Consider the following 27,640-nt stretch of genomic DNA (forward strand, 5'->3'; position numbering starts at 1 on the left):
GGAAGCCTGATGGCAGCATGAGGCTAGAATAAAGTTGATGATGACATGTTGGTTTTGATTTTTCCCCCCTGTAGATACTGCTTGAGATGGGTTGGTTATAAGACAACCTGTTTTGTGAGGTGATACTTTTTTCTTCCTGATTTCAGCTTTGCCAAATAACACTCATTCTTGCTGTAAGTTGTTACATTTTGATGTGTATAATGTTTATCTCACCAGCGTAAGTAGATTTACATAGTTTGCTGCTTTCAAACAGATTAACTGGGCGTAGCTGCGCGTGAGGAATTCAACACTGATTCAGTGCTTGGCCTTGTTTAGAGGCTGGCATACAAAATTGTTGAGTAATCTTTGCATGCAGGTCTGTTTACAGCAGTGCCCAACTCATACATTTCAGATTCTGCTACAATTCCTAATATTGCCTTTGTCATCCAGAAGTGGTGAAAAACTATTTTGTGTTCCATTTTTTAAAATATATTATTGTTTTTAACATTTTTGGCTTTAGATTATATCATTGAAGCTTGACAGCGGTTTGCAATTCTGCCCATTATAAAGTTCCCTCTTCAATACTGATATTTTTGTAAAGAGAGTAGATATATTCATGGACATCTTCTGTTCAAATTAATATGTTTTATATAGAGTGTTATATGTTGTATATATTTGAAACGCAAACCCTTCTTACAACAGGAAGAAAAATTTAGATAAGTTTTGTAACTTGCAGGAAGTTTAACTACTTTTTTTGTAGTTAAATTGAAACTTGTAAAAAAAAAAAAGGTACACAAACATTTTAGGCATTGGGGTGCAGCTCATTTAATCAGGACTGCTGTGGAGTAAGGGATACTTCAGACATCAGTTTCCTGCACAGAAAGTCGTTTCTAGTACAGAATGTCCATTGTTAGATGTGGGCATCTCATGAGTATTTGTGTTCCTACAGACTCACATGAAGTACTTACAATGGAAGCTGTGGCTAATTGCAGCTTCCCATATGGATCCATGGAACAATAAAGGCATCATTATTTACATGCAGTTCTCAATCTTATTTCACATTTCTGAGTAGGTAATTTCATTTTCATTTGTTCAATACCATTATCTCTGTTTGTATGTCCATTCTAAGGAACAGATCTAAACTATTATTCCAAATTTATATGAATTGAACAAATGAAGTTCCCTTAGAGAGCAATATTTTGGTCCCTAGTCTGGGGTGCTATAGGATTATTCAGTTTCCTGGCTCCACGGTTGGAAACAGGGTTCTGACCTCAGAGCCAGAACATCATTCTCTCCACCCTCTCCTCCTTGAAGCCAGCATGGAGAGAACCACTCCACTACCTCTCTGCACTTACAAAAGGGAGCATGGAGATGGGAAAAAGGGCGTTCCTCCCATGTTTCAGGTAAATCCTAAATTGTCATTCTGTTTAACAGAAGCTCCACAGTTGTTTTCTTGTAAACTTCTTTACTCTGGACTATTTTTGATGCTGCTTCATTCGCACTTTATAAGGCATTGATCTTAACGTACTTAAGAAATGTACTTAGATTGTTTTATTGACTAGCCATAGATTTGACTGACCGGGTTCCGTAGTTTTGCTAAGCATAACGATACACATGCCACACAAGTGTCTTCTGCATGCATTTGTAGGTCTTCTGGGTAGGAAGAGATGGAATGACATTGGCAGACTTTCTCTGTGGTTTGGAATCAGTATCTTAAGGTTGTATCTAATTCGTGTCACTCTACTGAGAGAATGCTCTTCGACACCCCCACTCACACACACATCACCTCCTACACTGTTCTGAATGTTTTCCCAACCCTCCATAGCAGATTTTGGAGAGGAGGGGGCTGCAGAGGGGGCATATCCTTAAATCACCAGCCTGCCCACCCCTATCTTGCTCTCGGAAGCCTTCGCTGGATCAAAGAGCATTCTGTCAATGGAGTGACACCTAAAATGTCACCTGTGCATTGCATCTACACTTTCAGCATAGCTTTATGTCTGCTTATAGACAGAGATAAGTGCTACGTAGTTTAATGGGACATACTCCCAGGCAAGCATGCTTTAGGATTGCAGCCTAAAACTACCCTAAATATGTTAGCAATCTGTTACTTAGTGTCATTCTAATAGCAGATATCAGAGGTGAGGCAGGTGGCTACTAGGAGGAGGGCTTTCTCTGTTGTGGAATGAGCTCCCCAGAGAGGTCCGCCTGGCGCCTACACTGTACTCCTTTCATTGCCAGCTGAAAACCTTTTTATTCTCTCAGGATTTTAACACTTAATTTTAACTTAAATTTAAATTTTACTGTTTTAACTCTCTATTTTAATTTTATATCAATTTTGCTGCTTGGTTTTTATCCTGGTTGTGCTTTTTATACTGTATTTTGTATTTGTGCTTTAAACCTGTTGGTTGTTTTATGATGGTTTTAATTTTTGTGAACCGCCCAGAGAGCTTCGGCTATTGGGCGGTATAAAAATGTAATAAATAAATAAATAGATAAATAATTGTCCTTTTCTTTTCTTTTCCTCTTTTATTTAGCATAGCGGGATTTAAAAACAAGGTTTTTTTTGAGAAAAAGCATTCTAAAGGTTTGTGGAGATTGGAAACTGTACAGTAGTTATTAGAAAATGCAGCATACCTTCTTCCTATTCCCCTCCTCCCTAGCTTTCAAGGCATAATACATGGCTGAATATCATTAGTGCTGGTAGTATATTTTTATGCCTGGTGCATGCATTGTTAGACATGTAAATCACCTGGTACTTACATTATGGTCTTTTTGGTGCCAGGTCAAAACCATTTCCCCCAAGTTTTTAGCCCTTCAGTTTAAGTCAGTGCATTTTTACATCTTTGCACTGCTGCTGGCTTTTAGCTTGATTATTACTTTGGTTTTATTCTGTTTTAAACTTATGGCTATGTTATATTTTATGTTATTGTATTGTATGGTTTTAAGTCTTGTAAACTGGCCAGAAAGCTTCAACTAATGGGAGGTATATAAATGTAATTAAAAAAATCAGAAGTTAATTGCCTCCTACCTGCAGCAGATGACTGCTGTTTTGTCACTAGGTATAATCAGAGTTGCCAGAAATACATATTGTTTTTCTTATATTGGACACAATATAATTGGGCAGTGTCCAATTGTGTCATTCTGCTGGTGCAAATGAAGTTGTGCTAGCAAAAACAGGTTCTGAACTATGCGCAAGAAGGGAACCTAACTAAAGTTACATTTGTACAACCATGTGTACAGCCATTTTTGCAATTGTTTGTGAAGACCTAATTTGTAAGCACTTGCACAATAGAAAGATTTGACAGAACTTCCCTCGCATTATTTGAGTTTACAGAATGGCTTTGGATTTATTTATTTATTACATTTCTATACCACCCAAAAACCGAAGCTCTCCAGGTGGTTCATGACAAAATGCATCATTAAATACAGCATAAAATTTAAAAGGCTTAAAACTACAGTATAAAAGTACCAACTATAATTAAACTTGGCAGCAATGCAGTGATTTAAAATACAATAACAGATTTTAAACAACAGACCTGGTGCCAGGAAGGACACAACATAGGCACCAGCCAAGCCTCTGGGAAGCTCATTCCACAACTGGGCTGCCACAGCAGAAAAGGCCCTCTTCCTGGTAGCCAGCTGCCTCACTTCCTTTGGCAGGGGCTCCAGAGAAGGACCGCTGAAGATGAAATTGGTTGGTGTTAAGTACCAGTACGATATGAACACCTCTTGTAATTCTTCCCGTTCGGGAGAGGCCATAGCTTAGCAGTGAGCACATGTTTGACAGAAGGAGCCAAGACCTCCTTTTAGTCTGGGGCCAATTGTCCAGCAGACCCAGGTATTATCCGAGGGAGTGGGTCGCCCTGCCCATTTTTCCTCTCTCCATGTAGAGAGAGAAGCACACACAGAGCTCCATGCTTCTGTCTGCGTAGAGAAAGGGAATCAACTGGCACTTGGAGGAGCATTTGCTCCACATGCTAGCTGTGTTGGGTGTCTCCTTCACATGTGGCAAGCTGCCCTGAATGGGGCAGTGAGTGGGCCATGAAGGAAGGCACTTGGTCAACTTCACAGCTGTTTCTCATTCCATACAAATGGAATGAGAAGCACAAGCAAAGCAAGCTTCTTCATGCATTATCTGAGGGTGCAGCTCAGCACACTAAGGGAAATCCCTTTATCTCCAATCTGGTTATCTCCAGTTTGTGATTAGAGATAACAAGGGGCTCTGCTTTGCACTGCTCACCCTCCCAGTGAGAGATCTGAGATAACAAGTGGATTCCTCTACCTGCCTCCTCCCCAAGCCACTGGTAGCTTCCAGGCCTGCTGGGGCACTTGGAGGAAAACAAAGCCTCTGTGGGTTAGTTGGGTGAGATGGGTGGGTGAGATGGCGAACCTCTGTGGGCTGGATTCGGCCTGCAGGCTAGAGGTTCCCATCCTTGCTCAACACACAGACATTCACCAATTCAGTCTCGAGCATCTCCAGAATTATACTGCTGAAATGAAGAAAGTCAGGGTATGTGGGGAGAACCAGGAATGGATTTTTGTTTGGAAGGACAGATCTGGTGCCCAAAACAAATTCCTGGTCTCAGAATTCTTAAGTGTGTGTCTTTTGCACCTGGCTCCAGTGATCTCAAGTTTCTTGTGAAAAGCAAAGTAGACCCCGCAAGCCTGAAGTCTGCCCCACCCCTCAGTGGACCATCCTAGGCTGGACAAATGGCCTGACCATGTATGAGGCAGGTTCCTGTGTTCCTAGCAAGCCAATCTCTGCATCACAATGTGGTGTATAGCCACTGTATTTTGACTGGTGAAACACTCATCTCAGGAGTGAATGCTGGTAAATACCACCGTGGTTACAACTGTCAAGAAAGTGTTCATGTCTAGGAGGCGTCTGCTTTGCTGTCTCAAGCAGCTGTTTCCACTTTATGAAGGGAGAATACTCAAGAGAGAGGATCTCAAACAAAAACTATTCAAAGGAATACTTTCCAAAATAATGAAAATATTCTCTATTGGGGAAGATGCCCGAGGGTTTGTACTTGACTGAATGGAAAGAAGGGGGCTTAAGCAATTGCCATAGGGGAAGGATACATTTGATGATTGCATTGCACTGTGATAAATTTAGCTGCACCCTGCAGAAGCCTCTCAATTTGCAGTTTCCTGATGCAACAGGAAAGGGAAGGGATGTGCTGCAGACAGACGAGAGAAGTGGGTGGGGAAGCATTTGGTAATTCAGCAGGGAGTGTAAAGCTGGCAGTTTCTAACTAGAACACTGCAGACTTCCTAGTACAGGTTTAAATTAAGTGTTCTAAAGTTGCATTCATGCTGATGCCATGCTCTGCTCTTAAGTCGACCTATTCAGTCTTGATCTAGCAAGAACTAGATAAAGCTGGCAAGAAATCAGATGAGAATATATGGGATATGCTGCTTTAAGAGCATCCAAACAATTTGGCATCATGCACTGTTCGGCATTTTGGATATATGAGTGCAAAGTGTTAGTTGTGCCTGGGGTAGTTGTTGAGTTAATTTAGTTGGACTTTATCCTGCTCTAGCTAAAAGTCTGGCAAAATCATAACTTATTTTACATCTAATAAACATATCCTAACAAGATCCCCAAGTAGGCCTTAATTTTCCAAGCCAAAATAAGGAGCTCTACTCACTTCTGTAACCTTTTCAGAATGCAGATAGCAATAAACGGGTGAAGTTCACGAGTGCAGAGCAGCCACTCCTGAACATCATGGCTTTTTTGAAGCAATGTCAATAAAGGATTGTAGCCAATGTTAGTCTTGCTTAGAGGAGAGTCATTGAAATGAATGTGACTTCAGATTAACATTGGATACAACCCCAAAGTTGCTATCTTTATTTTAATTAATAACCTGCCTGCAAACACACAGTGACTGGGTTTGCATGATCACCACAGCTTATTGCATGCTGGCAGCCATTTTGAATATTCAACTCCCACTGGGGGTTGACACGGTTTGTTGTGTTATTTGAACCCAGGCAGCAGGGGTTGTTTTAGTGTTAAATAGTCCTCCAAGAACCTACGGTCTGTCAAATAATCCATGGCCTGCAGATATTTGAGAGTTGGATATTGAAAATGGCTGCCTGTATGCACTACAACCCACCTTGGTTCAAATAAGCCATGGTGGGCTGTGGTGATCATGCGAACTGCCCCAATGACGTTAGCAAATTGGGTACGTTGAGGGTTTGTTTTGTTTGGGCAGTGGAAATCAAGGGCAATATTCAGCTGGGGCCTTGTGAACACCACCACAGTTCCAGTCCACACACAGAAGGCCCTGCCCACTCTGCAAGTGGCCCCTATCACTTGGGCGATGCAGTGTCATGGTTCCGGGGGCAAGCCCCGAAATGAGCAGAAATGTTCATTTCTGGAAGTGGGAAGGTCGCTGGAGCCCTGCCCTTTGAGTGTACCTGAAAGCACAATATCGCACTCTAGAAATGCTACGGGCCGCTTGCAGCATATGAATCCGAATTGGTAGGGCTGGCCACACGTGGTAGACCCCAATTGGATACTGCCCTGATTCTCCCAAGTTGCAAAAGCTTCCTTCCCTGGTCAGCTGGTGGCAATCCTTTCATGGCCCTGGCTTTGAGGCTAGCCTCTTGACAACTGAATCTGCACAGTGTGTTCTTGCTGCCAACGCATATGCACTAACTCGTCAACTTTAAATGTTAGCTGCTTTTATATTTTTATGGTTTTAAATTTTGTATATTGGTTTTTAATGCCCAGTCTTTTAATTTTTGTAAACCGCCCAGAGAGCTTCGGCTATAGGGCAGTATATAAATGCAATAAATAAAATAAAGTTTCATTTTTTTGTGAGAAGAGAATTGCTTTAACTTTAGCTGACTCACATCACTGAATATATGGGCACCTGAGCAAATGTTCCTGAATATATTCTTGCCTTCCCAATCTATTCATATGTTCTGCAACAGGTGCACAGAAAGTGGATCTCAACTGCTAGCCTGACTGCATGGTTGATGCAGGAATGGTGGGTATTCAACCTGCTTTCTGCCCACCCCTGTTCTACATTGTCCTAAACCAAGTGTGGGGAACTGTGGCCCTCCAGACGTTGTTGGACTGCAACTCCCTCTAGTCATAGACAGCATAGCCAATGGTGAGGGATGAACAACTTCTAGAGAAGCACACATTCCCCTTCCCTGCCTTAAGTTCTGTCTTTAAAAGTGCTGGTATGGTGAGAGGTAGAAAATAAATACCTGGGTGCTGAGGGAGGCGTGGGACACCCAACTAGTTTTCTTTGTGTTGCTGCTTATGAAGAAGTACTTCCAACTTTGTAACATCTTAACCTTTCCTTGTGTGGTTACAGTTTTGCTCGTAGTGTACTAGGCCTGGCAACTGACTCTGCTCTCATTTTCCTGCTTGCAACGCTGTTGCGTTTTGATTCACTTTCCTTATTTATAAGTAGGTCTCTTATCCATGGATGTGCTGGGTGTAAAAACATGGGAAGGATTAGGCCTGGAAATGACAGGTCACCTACACCTGGGAAGAGCCCCCTGAGGTTGGCTAGAAAATCCTTGTCCATCAAAATAATCCCTAGGAGGGACAGAATTCGGTCCCTGCTCCCAGTGAAAACCTGAGTCCTTTTCAGCCTGAGCCCTGTAAGGAGCAGATTTGCTTGGACAACTTGCAACGTGATCTACAATCTCCAAGATACATTTATACCACAGGTAGGCAACTTGGTGCCCTCCAGATGTTTTGGACTACAACTCCTATAACACCTGACCATTTTGTCATTTTAGCTGGGGCTGATGGGAGTTTTACTCCAAAACTCAATGTTGAAGCACATGCTCTGCATGCAAAAGGTCCCAGTGTCAGTCCCCTGCACCTCTAGGTTAGGCTGGGGAAAACTCATGGCCAAAACCCTGTAGAGGCAATTGCCTATCCGTATAGACAGTACTGAGCCAAATGGACCAAGGTAGCTTCCAATGTTCCTACCTTGTCCCTTCACAGTTGAAAGATTTTCTAGATCAATTTTAGTGCAGCAGCCTCTCTCCAGCTTGGCTGGTGGTGCCACTTTAGTAGCCCTGTCTGTAGCCCCAGGCCCTTGCTTTGGCAGCCTTGCTCACATGGCCATTCTTCTTTTCAGCTTATCAAAAAGACCTGTAGTTTTCAGTGAAAGAGTTCAGATGGACACCTTGATGTAGTTTTTAAAAAAGAAAGATTTGGAGCCCTTTGGTGCCACAATTGTGCTGTTCCTGGGAGATGAGCAAGTTCAGCAGCTGAAGAGTGATGGTAATTTCTACTGTTGGTCATAGGGTAAAGATTATTTCTTTGGGGAAATATAGCCATGCCCATGCCAAATCCTGCCATGAGACTGTCCTCGTACATTATTTGTTTGTTTGCTTATTTATTACATTTTTATACCACCAATTCGCCAAAGCTCTCTGGTTGGTTCACAAAACGAACTTAAAAGCATAAAATACAATAACTTAGGAAAGGAAAGGAACCTCTCTTGCAAGCACTTGAGTCATTGCTGACTCCTAGAGGGACGCCTGCTTTCACTGACATTTTCTTGGCAGACTTTGTAGCGGGGTGGTTTGCCATTGCCTTCCCCAGTCGCAGTTAACTTTCCCCCAGCTAGCTGGGTACTCATTTTACCAACCTCGGAAGGATGGAAGGCTGAGTCAACCTGAGCTTCCACTGGGATCGAACTCAGGCCATGGGGAGAGTTTTGGCTGCAGTAACTGCTGCTTACCACTCTGCGCCACAGGAGTGAAGCATAAAATCAAAACCATAAGTTTAAAACAGAATGAAACAAAATAAGGAACCAAGATAAAAGCGGGCAGCAGTACAAAGAATTAAAACCACAATAATACAACTTTTAAAACTGAAGGGCTAAAAACCTTGGGAAAATAAAAAGATCTTCACCTGGCACAGAAAAGACCACAACATAGGTGCCAGGTGAGCCTCTCTGGAGAGGGACATTCTACAAGCAGTGTGCACCACTGAAAAAGGACCTCTCCTTAGTAGCTACCACTTCACCTCATTCAGCAGAGTCATCTGGAGAAGTGCCTCTGAAGATGATCTTAGGATCTGGGCGAGCATATGTGGAAGGAGATGACAATGTTTATCATACATTGATTATTCTGGAAAATTCATAGAGATGTGTTGGGTACTTGCTCCAGTATTTAACATTTACATTGACTCCATATTAGTTTCAGTGGTATGTTGCTGGTAAAATAATTTATTGTTAGTATACTTGAGCGCAACTAATAATTAATGCAATTATGTAGACTTGCTGTATGGAAGCCCAACCAGATGATGCATCAAGATGTGCAAGAGCCTCATATTGAGAAACAAATAAACATTATAATCAGGAGATGAGAAGTTAGAAAAGATATACTTCTTATTTATGGCCGGTTGACAGGTCCTCTTATGCAACTCTTTCATAGAATTAATATCCTTGTGAAGGATACTATCATTCTTGCTCATGGGTGTAAGGATCTTGTCAGTTCAGTCTAAATACATATGTTGATCAGTCAAGCGCCCTGTGCAAACATCTTAAAGGGATAGGCCCTATTAACATGTGGCTTTATTAAAATAGGATACCGGTTGGACAACCTATGAGTTAGCCAGTTTCCTTGAAGTGAGCAAAGAGAGCTAATAGTGGCCTGGTTCAGACAACATGCTAAACCATGCTGCTTAACCACAAAATTCCCAAAACCATTTTGTGGTTAAGCAGCATGGTTTAGTGTGTTGTCTGAACCAGGCCAGTGAGGTGTTTTGGGTGGGGGAGTTGCCTGAAAAACAGTTTTATAATTTACTTTGAAATGGATCGGTTTCATGATCATTTATCCTACCTCTGTTTAAGACTAAACATGTTTCCTTTTGTTTATCATATATTACATTTTTATTACTCTTATGTGACTTTTAGTGAAAATCATATCTTTAGTATTCTTTAGCCAAATCACCCGCTGGTAAATGTGTTCAGCACTGCAGCAGTAATCAAGATTGTGACATCATTGAATCACCACTTGAGTATGGATGAGGCAAACTTGATTACTACATGGTGTTCTAGAATTAATCGTTTACTTATTTGCATTCAGTGTTGTAAAAGCCTCAAGCTACATTTGGGGCATGTATTGAGATCACGTGGATTTTCTGTCATGTGATAAATAATGCTGCTGATAGAACACAGGGATTGTTTGTACTTGTGGCTACTTATCTCTGAGTAGCTAGGTCCCTTGTATGACATGTCAACCCAGCCACTTCAGACTAAATGAGGTACAAGTTAATCTCACTGTGAACTTGTATGTTGCTTCTGGTTCATCTGTATCAAATACTTATTGGGCAGTATCCATTACTGCCACTGCACTCCTACTGGTTCTTGTTGCACTTGTGAGACCCACCGAACCCCAAAAATGCTTGTTTCTGGAATGGGACAGATCACGGAGTTTTCCTTCTGAAACAAGCATTTTGCTCACTTCTGATCGCTGTAGGATCTGCTAGCTTCCCGTTACATTAGCAGTCGTGTCCTGCCCATTGATTGCTTGTTCAGTGTAACACATACATTTTTGTGGTGGAACGCAGTAATACCTAGTACTGCCTACTAGTATTTATACTTCTTTAAACTATGTTTATTAGTGAAGCAGGCTACTGTTCAAAATGTTAATGTTAAATGCATATTACAATAAATTCATTCTCAGTAATCTAATCTGACTGTATTTTTATTTATTGTTTCAGGATGGTATAAACAAATTCCAACTTGACTTAAATCTATCAATAACGTTTATATTATGTAGGCTGCTGTTCTATAAACACTTATCTGGGAGTAAATCTCATTGAACTCAATGGGGCTTATTTCTTAGTAGACATGCATAAAATTGCACTGAAATTATTTTGACACATACAATTGTTAATAGTCTTGTCTATTAGCATAATACCCTAAATTTTCTGAAGCCATTCTTGCCATGTGGTGACAATTATCCTCCCATTTTATGTAATGAGCATCTTGGCATGCCTTTTGCTATTTCCCTCTTTTATCAAGTGGTATTCATCCAGAAGAAGAGTATGAAATCAGATTATTATTATTATTATTTACAATATTTATATACTACTCAATTATCTAACACAGATTCCAGAGTGGTGAACATAGGTATAAACAATAAAAGAAAGAAGATTAAAAAGCAAATAAAAATGGTTCAATTTAAAAACAAAGGAACCAGAGAAACAGTGGCTGGTAGTTAAGGAAGGCTTCTCAAAACAGTTGTTTACAGGAGGTGCCAGAAGCAGCCTAGTGTTGGTGCTTGCCTGACCTCCAGGGGCAGAGAGTTCCACAGAGAAGGGGCCACTACACTAAAGGCTCTTCTCCTGGTAGATTGCATTCAGACCACAGGTCCATGTGGAACCACCAGGAGTATGCCTTCCGATGACCTCAGTGATCGGGCAGGATGGTAAGAGAACAGAATTGATAGCATTTACAAAATTTCTTAGTTGCCTCTTTCAATGGCATTTTAGATTTTGTTTTTATTATTCAGGGGGGAAACCCATCATATATTCGTAAAATAAGCTATTCTAGCATAAATCTCTAGCATTGCATAGTATTAATCTGAGCTAGTGCATAATACCATTGAATAGTATGTTTATAAAAATGCTCTTTAATTGTAACTTAAATGAGATCTTTGCATCAAGATACACTACCAGTCTTTGTTAGTAATTTAATGTTCTCTAATCTTTTCCCCCCAGACATTTCTAAACTTTTCAGTAAAGGAGTTCAAGTTTAATTAACATTGTATAAATGTTTAATGACAAATTATTTCCTTTATTATTAAATATGAATAATGATCAAAAATCTGTTGGCTATTTATTTATTTATTGCATTTTTATACTGCCCAATAGCCAAATCTCCCTGGGTGGTTCACAAAAATTATCTACAAATATTATATTGGCTAGATTTTTTTGATATTTTTTTTGGTAAATTATAATTTTAATTTGGAGTTGCATCCACTTGTTCCCTTCTTCTGGACCAAGGCTGTAGAACTTGTGGCCCTCCAGGTGTTTTGGCCTACAACTCCATGAACTGTTACCATTGGCTATGCTAGCAAGGACTGATGGATTCCTCCGGAGGATGGAATACATCCAGAGAAAGTGAACTTTCAGATGTAACCCACTGGAGTAAAAATAATTAGCCCTTTTTCAAAGCTTAGCCTTATGTCTTCAATAGTTATTATCTCGTTATACAATTTACAACATCTAAATATGTTACTTTCCTTTCAATTTGAAAAAAAATAATTGTTTTGGGGTATTATAAATTCATCTATAGTGTCACCAATATATGCCAGGGAAATACCTGATGGCAAAGCCAATTTATATTTTCCCCATACCTTAATGATACTTGACCTTATCCTGCTTCCAGTATGTGTAATTGTAGGACTGACCTTTTTAAAACCACATAATCCATTCTCTCAGGCAGGACTTGTAATCCCTTATTACAACAGTTCAAAATAGATAAGTGTGTATACAGTGACAAGATGGAGCAGAATGCAATGCCTTGAGTAAGGCCAGAATGAACATTGCTGCAATTACAAGGATGCTGTAGTTGCTATATCACCACTTTCCCCAATACTCTCGGGAAATGCATGTGCAACCATGTGCAGTTCATTTTGGTATACAAGACTTGTTTGGTGCTAAGAAGATCATAACTTCCCCATCTGCTTCTACCCAGCAGAATTAAAACAATCTATACCAGTTGATCATTTAGTGTGGTATTGCTTCAAGTAGTGTATCTTCAAATACCCACAAGTAGAAGGTTTTCTAATCTTATTTTAAAGAAAATGCTCTATAGCTGTAGATAAACTGGGTTAATTTCTCAAATATTTATTTCAAGATAAATTTTAAATATTACTTTTGTCTTAGGTTGAATCATGAACTGGTTAGTGTCCTGGAACTTGCCAAATGTGTATTTTCTTGAAAAAATAATTTTAAATATTTTATTCAGGTGAAGCATAAAATCCAGGCAATTTGTGCTTAAATGCATAACTTTGTAGCAATGTTTTTGTAGCAATGTAGCAACATCTGAACAATGTTTTTAGAACAGCTGAAAACATATCCTTAAAATCTGATAATGGCTCAATAAATGCTAATGACATTTTGAGGTAGATTTCTTTTAATTATTATTAATTTTAAAACTTCACTCAAGAAGATTGTATCATCTTAAAGCAAGTTTCTTGTATATTCTACCAAAGAATTGTTCTCTTGCAAACACCATCCATTTCAGAGAGACTGGCCCAGGCCTGATGCTTCTTTGATGGTGTAGAATTTCTAATGCATCTGCTGTTGTTCTGTGATTCATAATTTCAGAGTAAAGAGGAAGTGTTGCAACACATTCTCTAAAACCAAGATGTTCCTAAGAAAGATGATTCTCAGAAAGTTTGGGAATTTAGCTAGGTCAAACGTCATGTTCAGTCATAACATTTTGGAAGCTTGACTTGAGCTTAAGAAACTTAACAGTGCAGTTTTATACATACTGTATCTACTCAAAAGTAAGTCCTATTGAGTTCAATGGGACTTACCCTCAAGTAAATGTGTTTAGGATTCCAGCTCTCAAGTAAGTGTGATTAGGATTCCAGCCTTACAATATTTTTCAGGAGCCCTTAAACTAGAATCTTTCAAGATTCTGATGTTTGTAAACCCTTTTCAGTGTCACCAATGAAAATACATCATTTCACTTACTAACTTGTTTATTCTGTGTGACCAACATAACTAAAAAAACACCAACCCTCTGGTTTAAGACAAATGTATTAGGTAAATGGTAAATCTACATGCAAATATTGGGGAAAATCCTAAGACATTGTGACAAAAACATTTCATTTTCTTAAGACCCAATTCTTGGGTTTTGCTGAAGCACCAAAGACAATGGGGTTAATGTTAAACTTATTACAGATGCCTAATGTGAAATTCAGCACAAATGTTTACCAAGCTCTGGCTGTTCTTACTAACAACAGATTTTTTTCCCAGAAAAATGACAAAAGTGTAATAGCCTTTTCTGAGTCCATTGGAAAGAGGCAAAGGTTCCATGTTCAGTACAAACAAACATGATTGATTCAGATTGTCCTATTTTTGGTGTTCGTGTTGGAATTGCCTCTGAAACTGCTCAGATCATATAAGCCACACACACACACACACACACACACATCAATGGGAAGCTCCATGGAGACTTCAAATAGTTCTGCATTAAAGGAATGTTTAAGATACATTTTCTCTGAATAACTGGACTTGTCAGACTACATTTGCATCCTGTTATTCTTCTCCTTTCTTTCAAACTGCCATTAGGATGCAAAAATGCTGCACTAAAGATATTCTAAGGCCTTAGCTAGACGTGGCTTTATCCCGGGGTGAACCCCGGGATCGTCCCTGTGTGTCCACATGATGCACAAGGGATCTCGGGATCAGGGAAGGATGATTCCTCCCTTGCCCCGGGATAGAGCCCTCCACTTTGGGTCTGTTTTTTCTGCAGTCTCGGGCTTAGCCACGGGTTGACCCAGCTCTGTGCGATTCCTTGCGCAGAGCCGGGAGCCACGCACAGGGTGCAGCGCTCCTCAGGAATGCTGCGCCCATCGGGGGTAGGGCGGGGGAAACAGGGAAATTAAAGTATTTTTTTTAAAAAAAAACTTACCTTTTAGCGCTTGAGCGCTTGTGCGCTCCTGTTGCTTTAAAAAAAATAGTGGGTGCGATGCCTCTCCTCCTGAGGTCATCGTGCCTTATTTGTAAATGGAGGAGGGATCTCACTATAATCACATCGTGGGATCCTCCCTCCTCTGTTGTGGGTTAAAAGGTAGGTCTAGCTAAGGCCTAAGATTCATCTGATTTTTTTTGGCAAATTCCTGGTGTTGGTGGCACTAGGGTTGTTGCTAGGTTGTTTTGTCACAAGATTTGACCACAGGTGGATTTTTCTGTCTGATACAGGATCTGCCATGTCTCTATTTATTTTGTTTGTGTTTGGGGGTGAAAAATGTGTGTCTGAACATAGGGGGACGAAGTTGTATCTGTGCATGTGAACTTCGCTGGTATATTTATTCCTGTCACTTCAGTTATGATAAAGCATGACTGGCTAGGAAATGTGAGCGTTGTAAGACATTTCTTTGTCAAAACATGCATAGAATTTCACCCTTAATATGCTGAATCTGAAGGGCTGTCTACTCCCATAGAGCCTACCCATGCGTTAAAGTCTGGATGTTGTCACCTTCAGAAATATGTGTGGTGAGGAGCAATAGGTGTTGCCCTGGTTGTGGAGAGCTGATCCATTGGACTCTCAGATGGCACTGAATTCATGAAAAGGCCGGGTGAAGACACTTCTATTTTCTCTTTTTAATTGATAAGTTTATTTCTGCTATGTTCTTGTTTTACAGTCACTTTTATTCCTGCTTTTTTATCTACTTTTTTCTGCTGTTGGTGTCATTCTTTTATCTGGCACTTCATGTGAACTTGTCTAAAATTATTTTATTTGTATTCAGTCACGCTGTCTTAGAATCTCTTTAAATAAATACATAATGATAAGTCAGGATTCTTTCCTTACTGTGAATGAACATCATGCTGGTGCATCCTGATAGTTTGCTCTCCACTTCACGTGAGTGAGTAAAATACTAACAAGGAAAGGATTGTTTCTTGTGATGTCTGAACTGGGATACCAATTTGTTGCTCCCAAAAAAGCCACAATTCATGAGACAGCAATAAACCCTGACTTATAGTTAAGTGCAAATGTAGAGATACTATTCCTTTGAATTTTTGGACATTCTATTGTTATACCATTCTACTTCCTATATCCTTGCTCTTCCTTCATAATAATGAGCCATATCCCAAGATCTGTCCTGTATTGGTGACCAATGTACATGAAATACCTGCTAAATAGAGATTGCTTTAAAGTGCTCCTAGTGAACTCTGGACTCATCTACACCAAGCAGGATTTAGTGGTATGAAAGTAGTATATGGTATGTGTCAATGGGCCCCAACAGTTGTCAGTGCACTTTAATACCACTATAAACAGTAGTGTGGCTCCTGCCTTTTATATACTACTTCCATATTTATTTATATTTATTTATTTATTTTATTACATTTATATACCGCCCCACGGCCGAAGCTCTCTGGGCGGTTTACAACAATTAAAAATAGTAAACATTAAAAGTATACAAAAATTTAAAAATACCACTTTCATAGTGAAATATCCTGCTTGGTGTAGATGAGGCCTCTAATCCATCAAAGTTTATGCCATAATATGGATTATAGTAATGTATTTTATTAAATAAAATTTAAAGAAGTAAATGTCTTGATGCCACAAGACTTTCTTTCTACTGAAGAAAAAGGCTATCCACTGGTCCTTTAGTAGTTCTATTATGCAGTATGTAATACAGCACAAACAGGGAGACACTAGGTTAGAACATAGAAACCACATGTGAAGTTGAGCTGCACAATATGTAGTTCCCTCTGATCCACCCAAAGATTCCTGCAGTGACGCTGCAAATGCAAGGAGGAGTCAGCTGTGGAAATCACTGGGGAGGGACCTCGTATGAACAAACTTAAGCATCCTTCCACTTGTGCAGAATACTGTTGAATCCAAACCAGTGATTTTGTGATGTAGCTTTCTCAGTAGTTTGCCCTTGAACCTCACCCTGAACAATAATGGGGTGGGTGGAAGGAAGGAAGAATATCTGTGGTTAAAGGTTTAGTTGATTTAAATAACCCTGTCCAGACAACATGCTAAGTCATGGTTAGGCTGCTAACCCTTTTGTAGCAAATGGTTTGTGAGCATGTTTAAATCATGGCTATGTAGCCATCATGGTTCAGAATGGGTCATATGTCACACTAAGCCATAATGTTTAGCTCAAAATGCTTAACCATCATGGCTTAGTGTGTCATCTGAACAGGGTCATTGTGTTAAACATTTCAGGTGTAATATAAACACTCTATCATAAGTAGGAGCTAACTGGGAAAGCAGTCTGTTTCTGTCTCTTTTTATCATAATTTTGTATACATTTGAAATACCTTCTCTGCCAAAGAGATCAGTGAAATACTTGTTAGCATAATGTTATTACTACTGTATCTCAGTCTTTGAAAATGCTTTCTAGCAAGTGGTTATTATGAAGGGGCTAAGTGTAAGAAAGTTAAGTTTGGATTTAATGCTATTTTTAAAACCAAATTCAAGTATTTGAATTTTATTTTTTATTTTTTTTGTTTTAATGTAATATTGATAGCTTCTATTTTTATTTTTGTTCTAATATGCTAACTGGCAAAATAATATTTCTTGGTGCAGCAGCTTGCAGCTCCATTTCTAAAATTGGGTATATTTTTGTTTAGCAAAATCAAAATAGTTTAAAATTCATTTCATAGATATGCCAGATGGTTGTATTTTATATGCCCTTAAATTATATATAATACACTTTTGTAATTATTTTATTTACAAGCATGAAGTTTAGGGTTAACAAGTATTTCATATATAGCCTTTTTAAAATATTTGTTTCTATTGATTCAACACTTTTGGAAAGGTTACACCAAGACTGACCATGTATTTTGAAGGGCCACGTCAAATGTTGTCTGCAATCCCTTAGTTTCCTATCAAACAGAATCACACTGATGAAGTCATCTGGTGGTGTTTAAGTGAAGGGCAATTACTACTTCACTTCAAGCCTTCTGAAATTCAAGGGCATTTTATATATACAGGCATTTATCCTGGTTTAATCACTGACTAGGTCTCTTGGGCATATCATCAGGTTTGAGGGTGTGGAGGAGGACAGTTTTCTTATGCACATATTTTAAAGCAATACCTGCTGTGGTTTTTTGTATGTCAGAACACTGAGTTAATAAAAGTCATGAAAGTTAAGTGGATTAAAGCCGATATTTCACAGTTAATTCCTTATTGCAAGCTGAATGCCAATTGTTCCCGTACTTAAGACTTTCATCTAACACTTCAGTCTGAGACAGTTTTCATATAGCTCAAGCCATATGTAGTCGCTTCTTCAACCAAGTAATATATTGGATGACTTAAGCCATGGCTAGACCAGGCCTATATCCCGGGATTGTCCCGGGAACATACCTGTGCATCCAAATGACACACGGTATCCCAGGAGCAGGCAGGGACTACCCCTCCATTTGCCTGGGATAATGCTTAGGACTAGGTAAGGCCTTAGATACTGAAAAAAAACCTCTTCTTCTCCAAAGATTCAAGGTTATAATGAAATTTTATATTCATCTTCTTAAATGTAACAAACAAGTATTTGCTTTTAGATTGCTGTCAGTATATCCATGCTAGTATACAATATTTCAGATTTAATTCTCTAGCAAGAAGCTGGAGTCATAAATGAGCAGATAGTTCAACTTTGTAGACTAACAGAGCAATCCAAAGTGGAGCTGGGAGTGGCAGAGCAATGGATTCACTGCTGCGTCCCAAGCCAGTTTTACACACACACTCACACACATACACAAACACTTTTTTGCTCAGTTTGTCAGCTCTAGGCCAAATGTAGCTGAGAGAATCATTGCTGTGTCCTGCCCACAAAATGCCCCCCAGATACAAAAGCCATACAGAGGCAAATACCATGGATAAAAGAACTCTTTAAATAAAACAAGTGATAGATTAAAAAAAACAATTAGCAAAAGAAACTGGGCTGGTTTGCATTAAACAAGCCACTGGCCACAATGTGTGCTAAGTGTGATTTGAATAATCACTGCCTGGGCAGAGCTTGTTGAGTCATCCGAAGCTAGGCAGCATGTAAACAATGTTCAAATAACCGAACAACAGCCTATTGGTTATTTGGGAGTTCTATAATCCTCCAAAAAGCCATGCTCACCGGATTCGGATAGCATAACAGGCCACACCTGGGTGATGATTATTCAAATCATGCCTGACACATACTGGCTGGGTTCATGCAGCACGCTAATCCACACTCAGTGGCTGAGTGTAGGATGTTGTTGAACCGTGGGTTGTTAGTTGAACCGTGGGTTAGCAAGTTGTCTGAACACGGAACATCTTCCGCAGAGTGGCTTGTTAACTATGCAGTGTGGCTTCCCCCCAGCTTTTTTTTTTTTTTTTTTTTTTTTGAACAAGCCACTTTGACAACCCATGGTTTCTTGTTGGGTTGTTCAACAAGCCACCCTAAGGAAAATGTCCTGGATTCGGGCAACACAATTGTTCAACAACAACAATCCACACTCAACCACTGAGTGTGGACTAGCATTTCTGTAAACCGCCCAGAGAGCCCTGGCTATGAGAGCGGTATACAAGTGCAATAAATAAATCAATAAAATTGTGTGAACCCAGCCACTGTTGTTTAAACAAGCCACTGTGGCTCACTTAAGCAGAAGTGGTCATGTGAACCAGGACATGCACCCAGTAACATGCTTGCTGCTGCATTCTAGACCAACTTCAGCTTGCAAAGATTCTTCAAAGGTAGCCCCATGTAGTGTGTGGCACTAATCCACTCTTGATATAACAAAGGCTTGTATCTGCGCAGCTAGGTCTAACTTCTTCAGGAATGTGCACAGCTAGCACACCAGTCTAAACTGGGCAAAGGAACTCCTGGCCACTGCTGGTACCTTGTTATCCAAATGCAAAGCGAAGCCCAAGAGTACCCCAAAATAGCAAACCTATTTTTTCAAGGGGAGTACTATCTCATCCCAAAAAGGTTGAATCCCTATTCCCTAGTCTTCTTCCCTCCTGACCAGGGTCACATCTGTCTCATCTGGATTAAACTATTGAGTCATCTGACTCAGAATAAAAATGGATTCAGCTGCTATTTTTATATGCCATACAAACATTTGTAGTGATCTTCAGCTTTTCTTTTTCCTAAAGCTTTTAAAACTTGATTTTGTTCTGACTTTATACTGTTAGTTTTACCCTACCCAGTGCCTGTTTACCCTACCCTGTGCCTGATTGCATTCTCTTCCCCTCCTTATTGTTTTATTATGATTTTATTAGAATGTAAGCCTATGCGGCAGGGTCTTGCTATTTACTGTTTTACTCTGTACAGCACCATGTACATTGATGGTGCTATATAAATAAATAATAATAATAATTGTTACAGATGTTGGAGTCCCTCGAATTTTAGGTGAAGCTTTATGTGTTCATAAACATTTAATTGAGGCAAAAGATCTGTGTTTATGGCCTGCTGTCTTTGGATAAAGCATTAAACCACTTTACTCTCCTGTAGCTTCAGGTTCATTCAGTACCTACTGGCTCTCAGCGTGAATAGCTTTTATGTTCCTAAAAAAATAACTTTCCTGAAGTAGTATGTTCGAACAATATGTGTGATGTTCTTGGAGTTAAGAATTTCTCAGTGTTTCCATTACAGTTTTAGACCTGGAGCTTAATAGCTTTCACACTTTGTATTTGTGGCTGGCTTCAAGTCCCAAGCATGAGAGTTTCTCAGGAGCTTTCGGGCATGATCCGGCTCAAAGCAAAACCTTCCATTTGAATGGAAAAGATTTAAGCAAGTGCCTGACCCTCCCACTGGGTCTTAAAAGTGCTTAACTTTGGTTAGAACATTTGGTTAGTCCTTTAAACTTTTTTAAAGGTTTTGTAATTCCTGTCTACGCTGATAATAGTGCATCATTTTATTTATTCATTTGTTTATTTACAATGCCACTTATCTAAGCAGATTTGGTGCCTGCTGCTCTTGTATTTGGGTGTGAAGATTTAACGGCATTCAGATTGAGGTGTATGTTTTATTTAACTGTCTATAATATCCCCATGTTTCTTTCTCATGTAAAGAAATGTGGGATAAAAATATTTGGCAATAATTTAATGATAGTACTTCTTATATACATCATATTAGAATATTTGAGATGAGACACGATTAAAAGTGCAGCTAAGACCAAGGTCAGTCTCTGACCCAAATTCATGCATTTATCAGATTCTTTATGCATGAGGGAGGAAAATGCACTCAACTCTTGAGGCCATATGTATAAGGCAGAGGGAAATGAATTTTTACATTACAGTTTTTACTGTCATCAGCTAACATTTTTCTTAACAAGGAATTTGTGCTTTCATGCTTTGCTATTGGGGTGAAGACATGAGATGTGTGACTTTCTTAGATGCATAATGTTTATCTGGGGAAAACAAAATATGAGGCCTAGAACCAGACATTCTGATGGATGTAGAATGTTAAATAAAGTAATGCATGCTAGCCAACCACTGAGTTTTGCCTTGTCATCACTGGGCCAAGAATCATGTTCCTGGGATCCGAGAGGCAAAGCCACTTCCTTGGTTATCTAAAGCAAGTTGAAAGATGAAAAAACAAGCAGAAGGTAGCAGATATGATATTCCTTTCAAGTACTGGAAACTAAAAGGAAGGCAAAGATCAAATTTGCCCCCCGCTTTTTGACTGCATTAAAAAAACACTTCCTATGGGTAAAAGGAACTTGACCACAAGTTCTTAGGTTATATATTGATAAGAGTTCTATTTATTTATTTATTTTATTTATTTATTATATTTTTATACCGCCCAATAGCCGAAGCTCTCTGGGCAGTTCACAAAAATTAAAACCATAATAAAACAACCAACAGTCTAAAAGCACAAATACAAAATACAATATAAAAAGCACAACCAGGATAAAATCGTGCAGCAGAAATTGATATAAGATTAAAATACAGAATTAGAACAGTAAAATTTAAATTTAAGTTAAAATTAAGTGTTAAAATACTGAGAGAATAAAAAGGTCTTCAGCTGGCGACAAAAGGAGTACAATGTAGGTGCCAGGCAGACGTCTCTGGGGAGCTCATTCCACTGCCAGGGTGCCACAGCAGAGAAAGCCCTCCTCCTTGTAGCCACCTGCCTCACTTCCTTTGGCAGGGGCTCAGCGAGACGGGCCCCTATGAATGATCTTAAAGTCCAAGCAGGTACATAAGGGAGGCAGCGTTCCTTCAAATAACCTGGCCCCAAACCATTTAGGGCTTTGAATGTTAATACCAGCACTTTGAATCGGGCCCGGACCTGGACTGGCAGCCAATGAATTTGTAAAAGGACTGGTGTAATGTGGTCTCGCCGGCCAGTCCCTGTTAGTAAACGGGCTGCCTTGTTTTGTACCAGCTGAAGTTTCCGGACCGTTTTCAAAGGCAGCCCCACGTATAATGCATTGCAGCAATCCAAACGAGAGGTTATCAGAGCATGGATAACTGTAGCTAGTCTGTCTCTGTCCAGATAAGGGCGTAGTTGGTATATCAGCCTAAGCTGATAAAACATGCTCTTTGCCACTGAGTTCACTTGTGCCTCAAGTGACAGTTCTTGATCCAAGAGCACCCCCAAACTACGGACCCGATACTTTAGGGAGAGTGCAACCCCGTCCAGGACAGGGCAAACATCACCTCACCAGACAGAAGAACCACCCACTAACAGTCCCTCCGTCTTGTCTGGATTGAGTCTCAGTTTATTAGCCCTCATCCAGTCCATTACCGTTCTATGTGTCATTGCATCTTCAGAGAAAGGAGATCAGCTGAACACTGTCAATGATAAGTACCATGGTGTTTTACGCAGCAGTATAACTAATAATGACAAAGCTTGCCTCATGGAGCTTACAATCAAGGTTTTGATCAGACGGTGAGGGCCAACGATTAGAGTAATACGACGGAGAGACAAAGTAACAAGGGATCAATGTTGGCAAATGGAGTTATGTCTAACTAGTTCCAATGAGGACTAAGCCATTCAGCTTTAGTGATCCAGCACATATATTGCTATGCCTGGAAATGTTCTCCCTTTCCCCCCCCTTCCCACCAGCACAGAGGATTGCATAACTTTCCACAATAAGTGGTAGTATCGTTCCGTGCAGTATCTTTCTGTGATAGACAGAGCTATAGCTGTCTTCAGCTCATTCTGATCTGACTAACAAGATGTTTACACAAATGGCTTTAGCCTGGTCAGAGAGAGCCAGAGGTCTTGATCATAACAGATTCATGCCCTTTGGTTATCTGTAGTGAAATGGGTTTTGTAGAAAATTCTGAATTGGTAAAATATTCTTAGGCAAATTATGATAATTTGTGTAAGGTTATTTGCTTTGAATCCTCCCCCCCCCCCCCCCGGTTTGAACTGGAAAATGTTCTGATATCCTAGATACTAGGAAAATTTCACTGTCCCTCTCAACCATATGCAGCCTCCCATCCATTCAGACAAACAAGCACACAACCATCTCCAATCACAACCCCCGGGTGGCACCCCTGGCTTCCCAAGCCCCAATTGGTTTTTGCTGCCTTCCCGCTGCTCTTCCTAGCCCCATACTGCTCTCCTTAGCTCTCCCCGTGTCGAGCTTACCAGACAGAAGTGCCGGGGGTGTCCCATTTTCTTTCTGCCTTCTTATTCTTTGTAGTTGGATGCACAGCAAGAGAAAGCATTGGCCTGCAGCTGGCCGCCATCTTTGTTTCCTAAGAATGTTCCTGTGGCATACACGGGAAATGAAGATGGCAGTGGTTGGAGGCTCTCACTGTGCTTTGAAGCAATCCCAGGTGCAATCCCAAGTGGGGAAAAAATTGTTAAAAGAAAAAAATAGCAGGGGGGTTGCCCCAAAAGGTGTCCCAAGCTGCAGGAACTACACTGCCTACCTCTGCCCTATAATCTAATTTAGCATGTTTTGGGTGCATTCCTATGCATATCTAGTCCAAAAGAAGTTCTACAACTCCCAGCATTCCCTAGACAGCCATGCTGGCTGGGGAATACTGGTAGTTGTAGGACTTTTTGTAGGATTTCCCTGGGAATTGCTGTGAGTTGTGGGACATTTTTCTTTCTAAGCATGCATACGATTGGACCCTTATTCTACTTGTATTTGTTGTTTACTAAAGCTTTAAAAAGCACCTCACATTAATCTTTTGTCATAATAAAAGTATTTTTCCTGAAATATAGGGGCGGGGAAATAAAGCCCATTTCACATTGTTTAAATGTTATGTTAGGTGGAAAATTGTACTAAAATACCTGTAGAAATATAAATATAATAGAATGTACGTCCCTTACATTGTTTAAATTAAAAGGGGGGAAGGTACTGAAAACGGTTGACGCACTAATAAATTTTAGCAACCTAAAGAACTGTGCATGATATAATGACATCAGCTCAACTATTTCAACACAATTGAGCCCGCTTCCACTTGTTGGGGCATCATTACTATTATTATTATTATTATTATTATTATTATTATTTATTTATATAGCACCATCAATGTACATGGTGTACATCACTACCTATTAGTTGCATTAGTGTCGCTACTTATTAGTTCCATGTCACGCTGAGACATATATATATATATATATATATATATATATACTTTAATGACATATATGTACTTTCTCATATACTTGCAAAGGATAATCACCTGACAAACATTAATTCCTATGGAATTCCCTGCCTCTGGAGGTCAGGCAGGCACCAACCTTGTACTCCTTTCGGTGCCTCCTGAAAACATCTTTATTCCAAGAAGCCTTTCTCTAACATGCAGCCTTGGATTACTGTTATTGCTTCTTTTAAATTTTGTTTTAACTGTTTTTATTCTGTTTTTTTAATTATTATTATTTTACCTTGTACACTGCTCCGAAATTTTTCAATGGGGAGCGCTATATAAATATTCTAAATAAATAAATAAATAATAAATAAATAAATTACAAGTTTGAAACTGCCAGGCTTCCCTAATATTGGCCCTGTTCAGAAGACACCTTAAACCATAGTAGTTAAGGCCCAATTTGCAATTGGCACCTGTTCATTGTTACTTATGAAATAGGAAAATTTCTGTGGAAAATTTCTGGAAAACTGTCCATTTTGGAATTTTTTCTTTGGAAGATTTTCCACTGGTTCTCTGTGTTTCCATTTTGGATGGAAGGATATGTTTGAGATTCTCTCATGGAACAATAAAAGAACAATAAAGTTGCTAACTCTTGCATAAAGTTTATTTTGGTAATTTAGCTTCTATGGTAATAAAACCTATAACATTCCATAGGCTTTTCCAAAGTGGAAATTATTATCTTCAAATACGTGTTCCCATTTATGAGAGTTTAGAAAAATACTACTTAGTTCTACATGCCCTGCTGTGAAATGGTGCTACAACCCTGTGAGCAATATATTTGCACCATCAGGTCTATGTCATCTACTTGCATTGTTTTAATTGACCTTGGTGGAAGCAGGTATATTTAGGACACAGCATCGTAAAGCCAAACGCCAGTGTTTTCAGACTGCTTAGGTGCTCTCATGATGCTATAAAGTTCATATTGTATGTGCTAAAGCTATTCTCCCTGTTCTTCCTTCTGACTGTTTCTTCCCTTTACTTTTCAGCAGCCCATTGTGCCTGCTCATCCAATGGCTCCTCCTAGCCCCAGCATCACCAGCAGCAATAACAACAGCAGCAGCAGCAGCAGCAACTCAGGATGGGATCAATTAAGTAAAACAAACCTTTATATCAGAGGGCTGCCTCCAAACACCACTGACCAGGACTTAGTAAAACTATGCCAACCGTAAGTATACATTTTGAAAATGAATGGAGAAATATGTTCTGTATAAAGTTAGATAAAGTAGATACTTTAAATGCCCACTTTGTTCAGAGTAGGCCTGGGCAACATCTGACTCTTCAGATGTTATTGGACTACAGCTCCCATAATCCCTCACCTGGCTTGGGCTGATAGGAGATGCAGTCCATGAACATAGGAGGGCCACACAATTCCCACCAATAGTCTAGAGAGCATGCAAATAAAAGGTGGGGACAATGACAAATTCCTGTAGACTTACTTTTTCTCCAAAAAATGTTGTAGCTGGTAAGTCAAAACATTGAGCTGGCACATATGTACCTGCATGTTGCAAAGCATCTTCTGTTATGGGTCTGCTGAACTACCCACTGGAAGGACCTGTTTCTTCTATATCAATGTAAGGCTGCTGTTTGTATACTTTATTTAAAAGGAGTGCTCTTAACTATACACAAACTACCAAACATCTGTGATGCTTATTTCATAAGATTTTGATTATGTTGGGTTGGATCCAAAGGTGCCCTCTGTTATGTAAAATGTGTCTTCCGCTCATGGAAAGTTTGCTTTATGCCTTGTACAGAGAGTGTTGCATTCGAAAAACATAACTAAACCTAATCATGATCTTCTGCAGGTACAAGAACTTGCACAATTGGAAGCAGAACAACCACAACATAACATACCTATTTTAGCCCTATATGTGTTCTTGTGCAAGTTCTTGCATAAGCATTTGCAGAACAGTGCTAGTGACTATTTCCCTTCCACTCAGTTCTTTGGATCCAATCGATCACATGTATAAATGAATCAATTGGCAACTACCTAGAACAGACATAGAACTTCTGACAAAGCTCTCGAGATAGTTGCATTAGGCTTGGGTCTCTGTAGGCACAATAATGGGATCTTAGAAAGCGAACATTGTCCTTAATTGAAGTGAATGGTCTTTGCTGAGTTGTCAAGATGTTACTATATCATTTTTATAGATCATGGAAAGTTTACCACATGCCAAGTTCTTCCTCCTGCTTGGATTTTCTTTTTCTGACACCCCTGTCCTATTAATAGACCTTTACTTGCAATGGCATCCAGAATGGTTTATACTATAGCAGCTAAATTTGCATCCTGCACTTGACAAGTGGAGCAAAGTGATAAAACTTTTCCTAATTTTACCTAAACATTCCAGACACATCGTTTGTGTTTCTGTTCTGGCTTCTAGGGCCTCTTCATGGCCTTGGAATACTATTGAAGCATATTGATGTCACAATAAACCACTTAGGCTACTGTCTTATATTGATGTATGTGGGAGTAAGCCCCATTGAACTTAGTGATGATGAGTTAAGTGCCTAATGTGAAAAAGCAGTTTTGTCACCTCAGTGCTACAAAACTGCCCCCCCCCCGGGGGGGAAAATCTGCTCTAATTCAAAGGCTCTCCTTACTGCCCCGACTGGAGACAGACAATAACAAAATGTTCCGAGTTGTAAGGTGCTGAATATTAAATGATGTCCATTAGCAATGCATTCACATCTTGCAAGTTTCTCTGCTAAATAAAGTTTCACACAGTGCTGTATCTGCTCCGCTCCAATTCGGATCGTGAATCCGGAGCAGAGCGACCCAATCCGCCTCCGCCAAAGGCGAATCCGAATCAGGTCGGGGGAGCTGCGGATCGAGGCAAAGTGGTTCGCCTCCATCCGGAGCTCCAAATGCAGGTAAGTGGGGGGGGGGGCTCAGCTGGTACCACCACGGCAGAGCCAGTTAAGGGGGGAGGGGGCTTAACTGTGTCCAGCGCAGTCCGGCGCAGGCTTCAACTGAGGCTCAGGCCTCAAAACGGAAGCAGGCCAACGGACTGCGACGGAGACAGGTAAGTGGGGCAGGAGGGGGGTTACCTGGCTCTGCCACCACAGTCTGTGCGGCGATGGTGGCGGAGCCAAGTAAGGGGGAGGGAGGCTTATTCGGCCCCCATTTTGTCCCCCCTTCCCCACTTACCTGCTTCCGCCATCCGCCATGGAGGCAAGTAAGTAGGGGGGGGGGAAATCTCGATCCACCCCTCCGGAGCTCGCTCTGCGGAGCAGAGTGGGGGAAGGTTGGATTGACCCGAAGCGGTTCGGGCCCGATCCAAAAGTTCCGGATCAGGCCACAAAGCAGTTCAGGGGGTCCGTGCACAGCCCTAGTATCTACTTACCCATAATTTTAGTACTGTACGTTGCACTATGTGAGCATAGGTTATAGGTAG

At 40.2% G+C, this 27,640-nt stretch overlaps 1 protein-coding gene across 4 annotated transcripts in view; it reads left to right on the forward strand.

Annotated features, from left to right (window-relative positions):
- The window catches only part of RBMS1 (RNA binding motif single stranded interacting protein 1), a 163,184-nt gene that overhangs the window by 61,063 nt on the left and 74,481 nt on the right, over positions 1-27,640 (forward strand). For all 4 annotated transcript variants that reach the window (XM_063116481.1, XM_063116482.1, XM_063116479.1 and 1 more), the window contains exon 2: positions 25,235-25,413. In XM_063116481.1, coding sequence (XP_062972551.1) covers positions 25,235-25,413 — 179 coding nt within the window. The remainder of the gene's footprint in view (positions 1-25,234; positions 25,414-27,640) is intronic.

The sequence above is a fragment of the Elgaria multicarinata genome, chromosome 2, assembly GCF_023053635.1.
Source record: "Elgaria multicarinata webbii isolate HBS135686 ecotype San Diego chromosome 2, rElgMul1.1.pri, whole genome shotgun sequence".
NCBI lineage: Eukaryota > Metazoa > Chordata > Lepidosauria > Squamata > Anguidae > Elgaria > Elgaria multicarinata.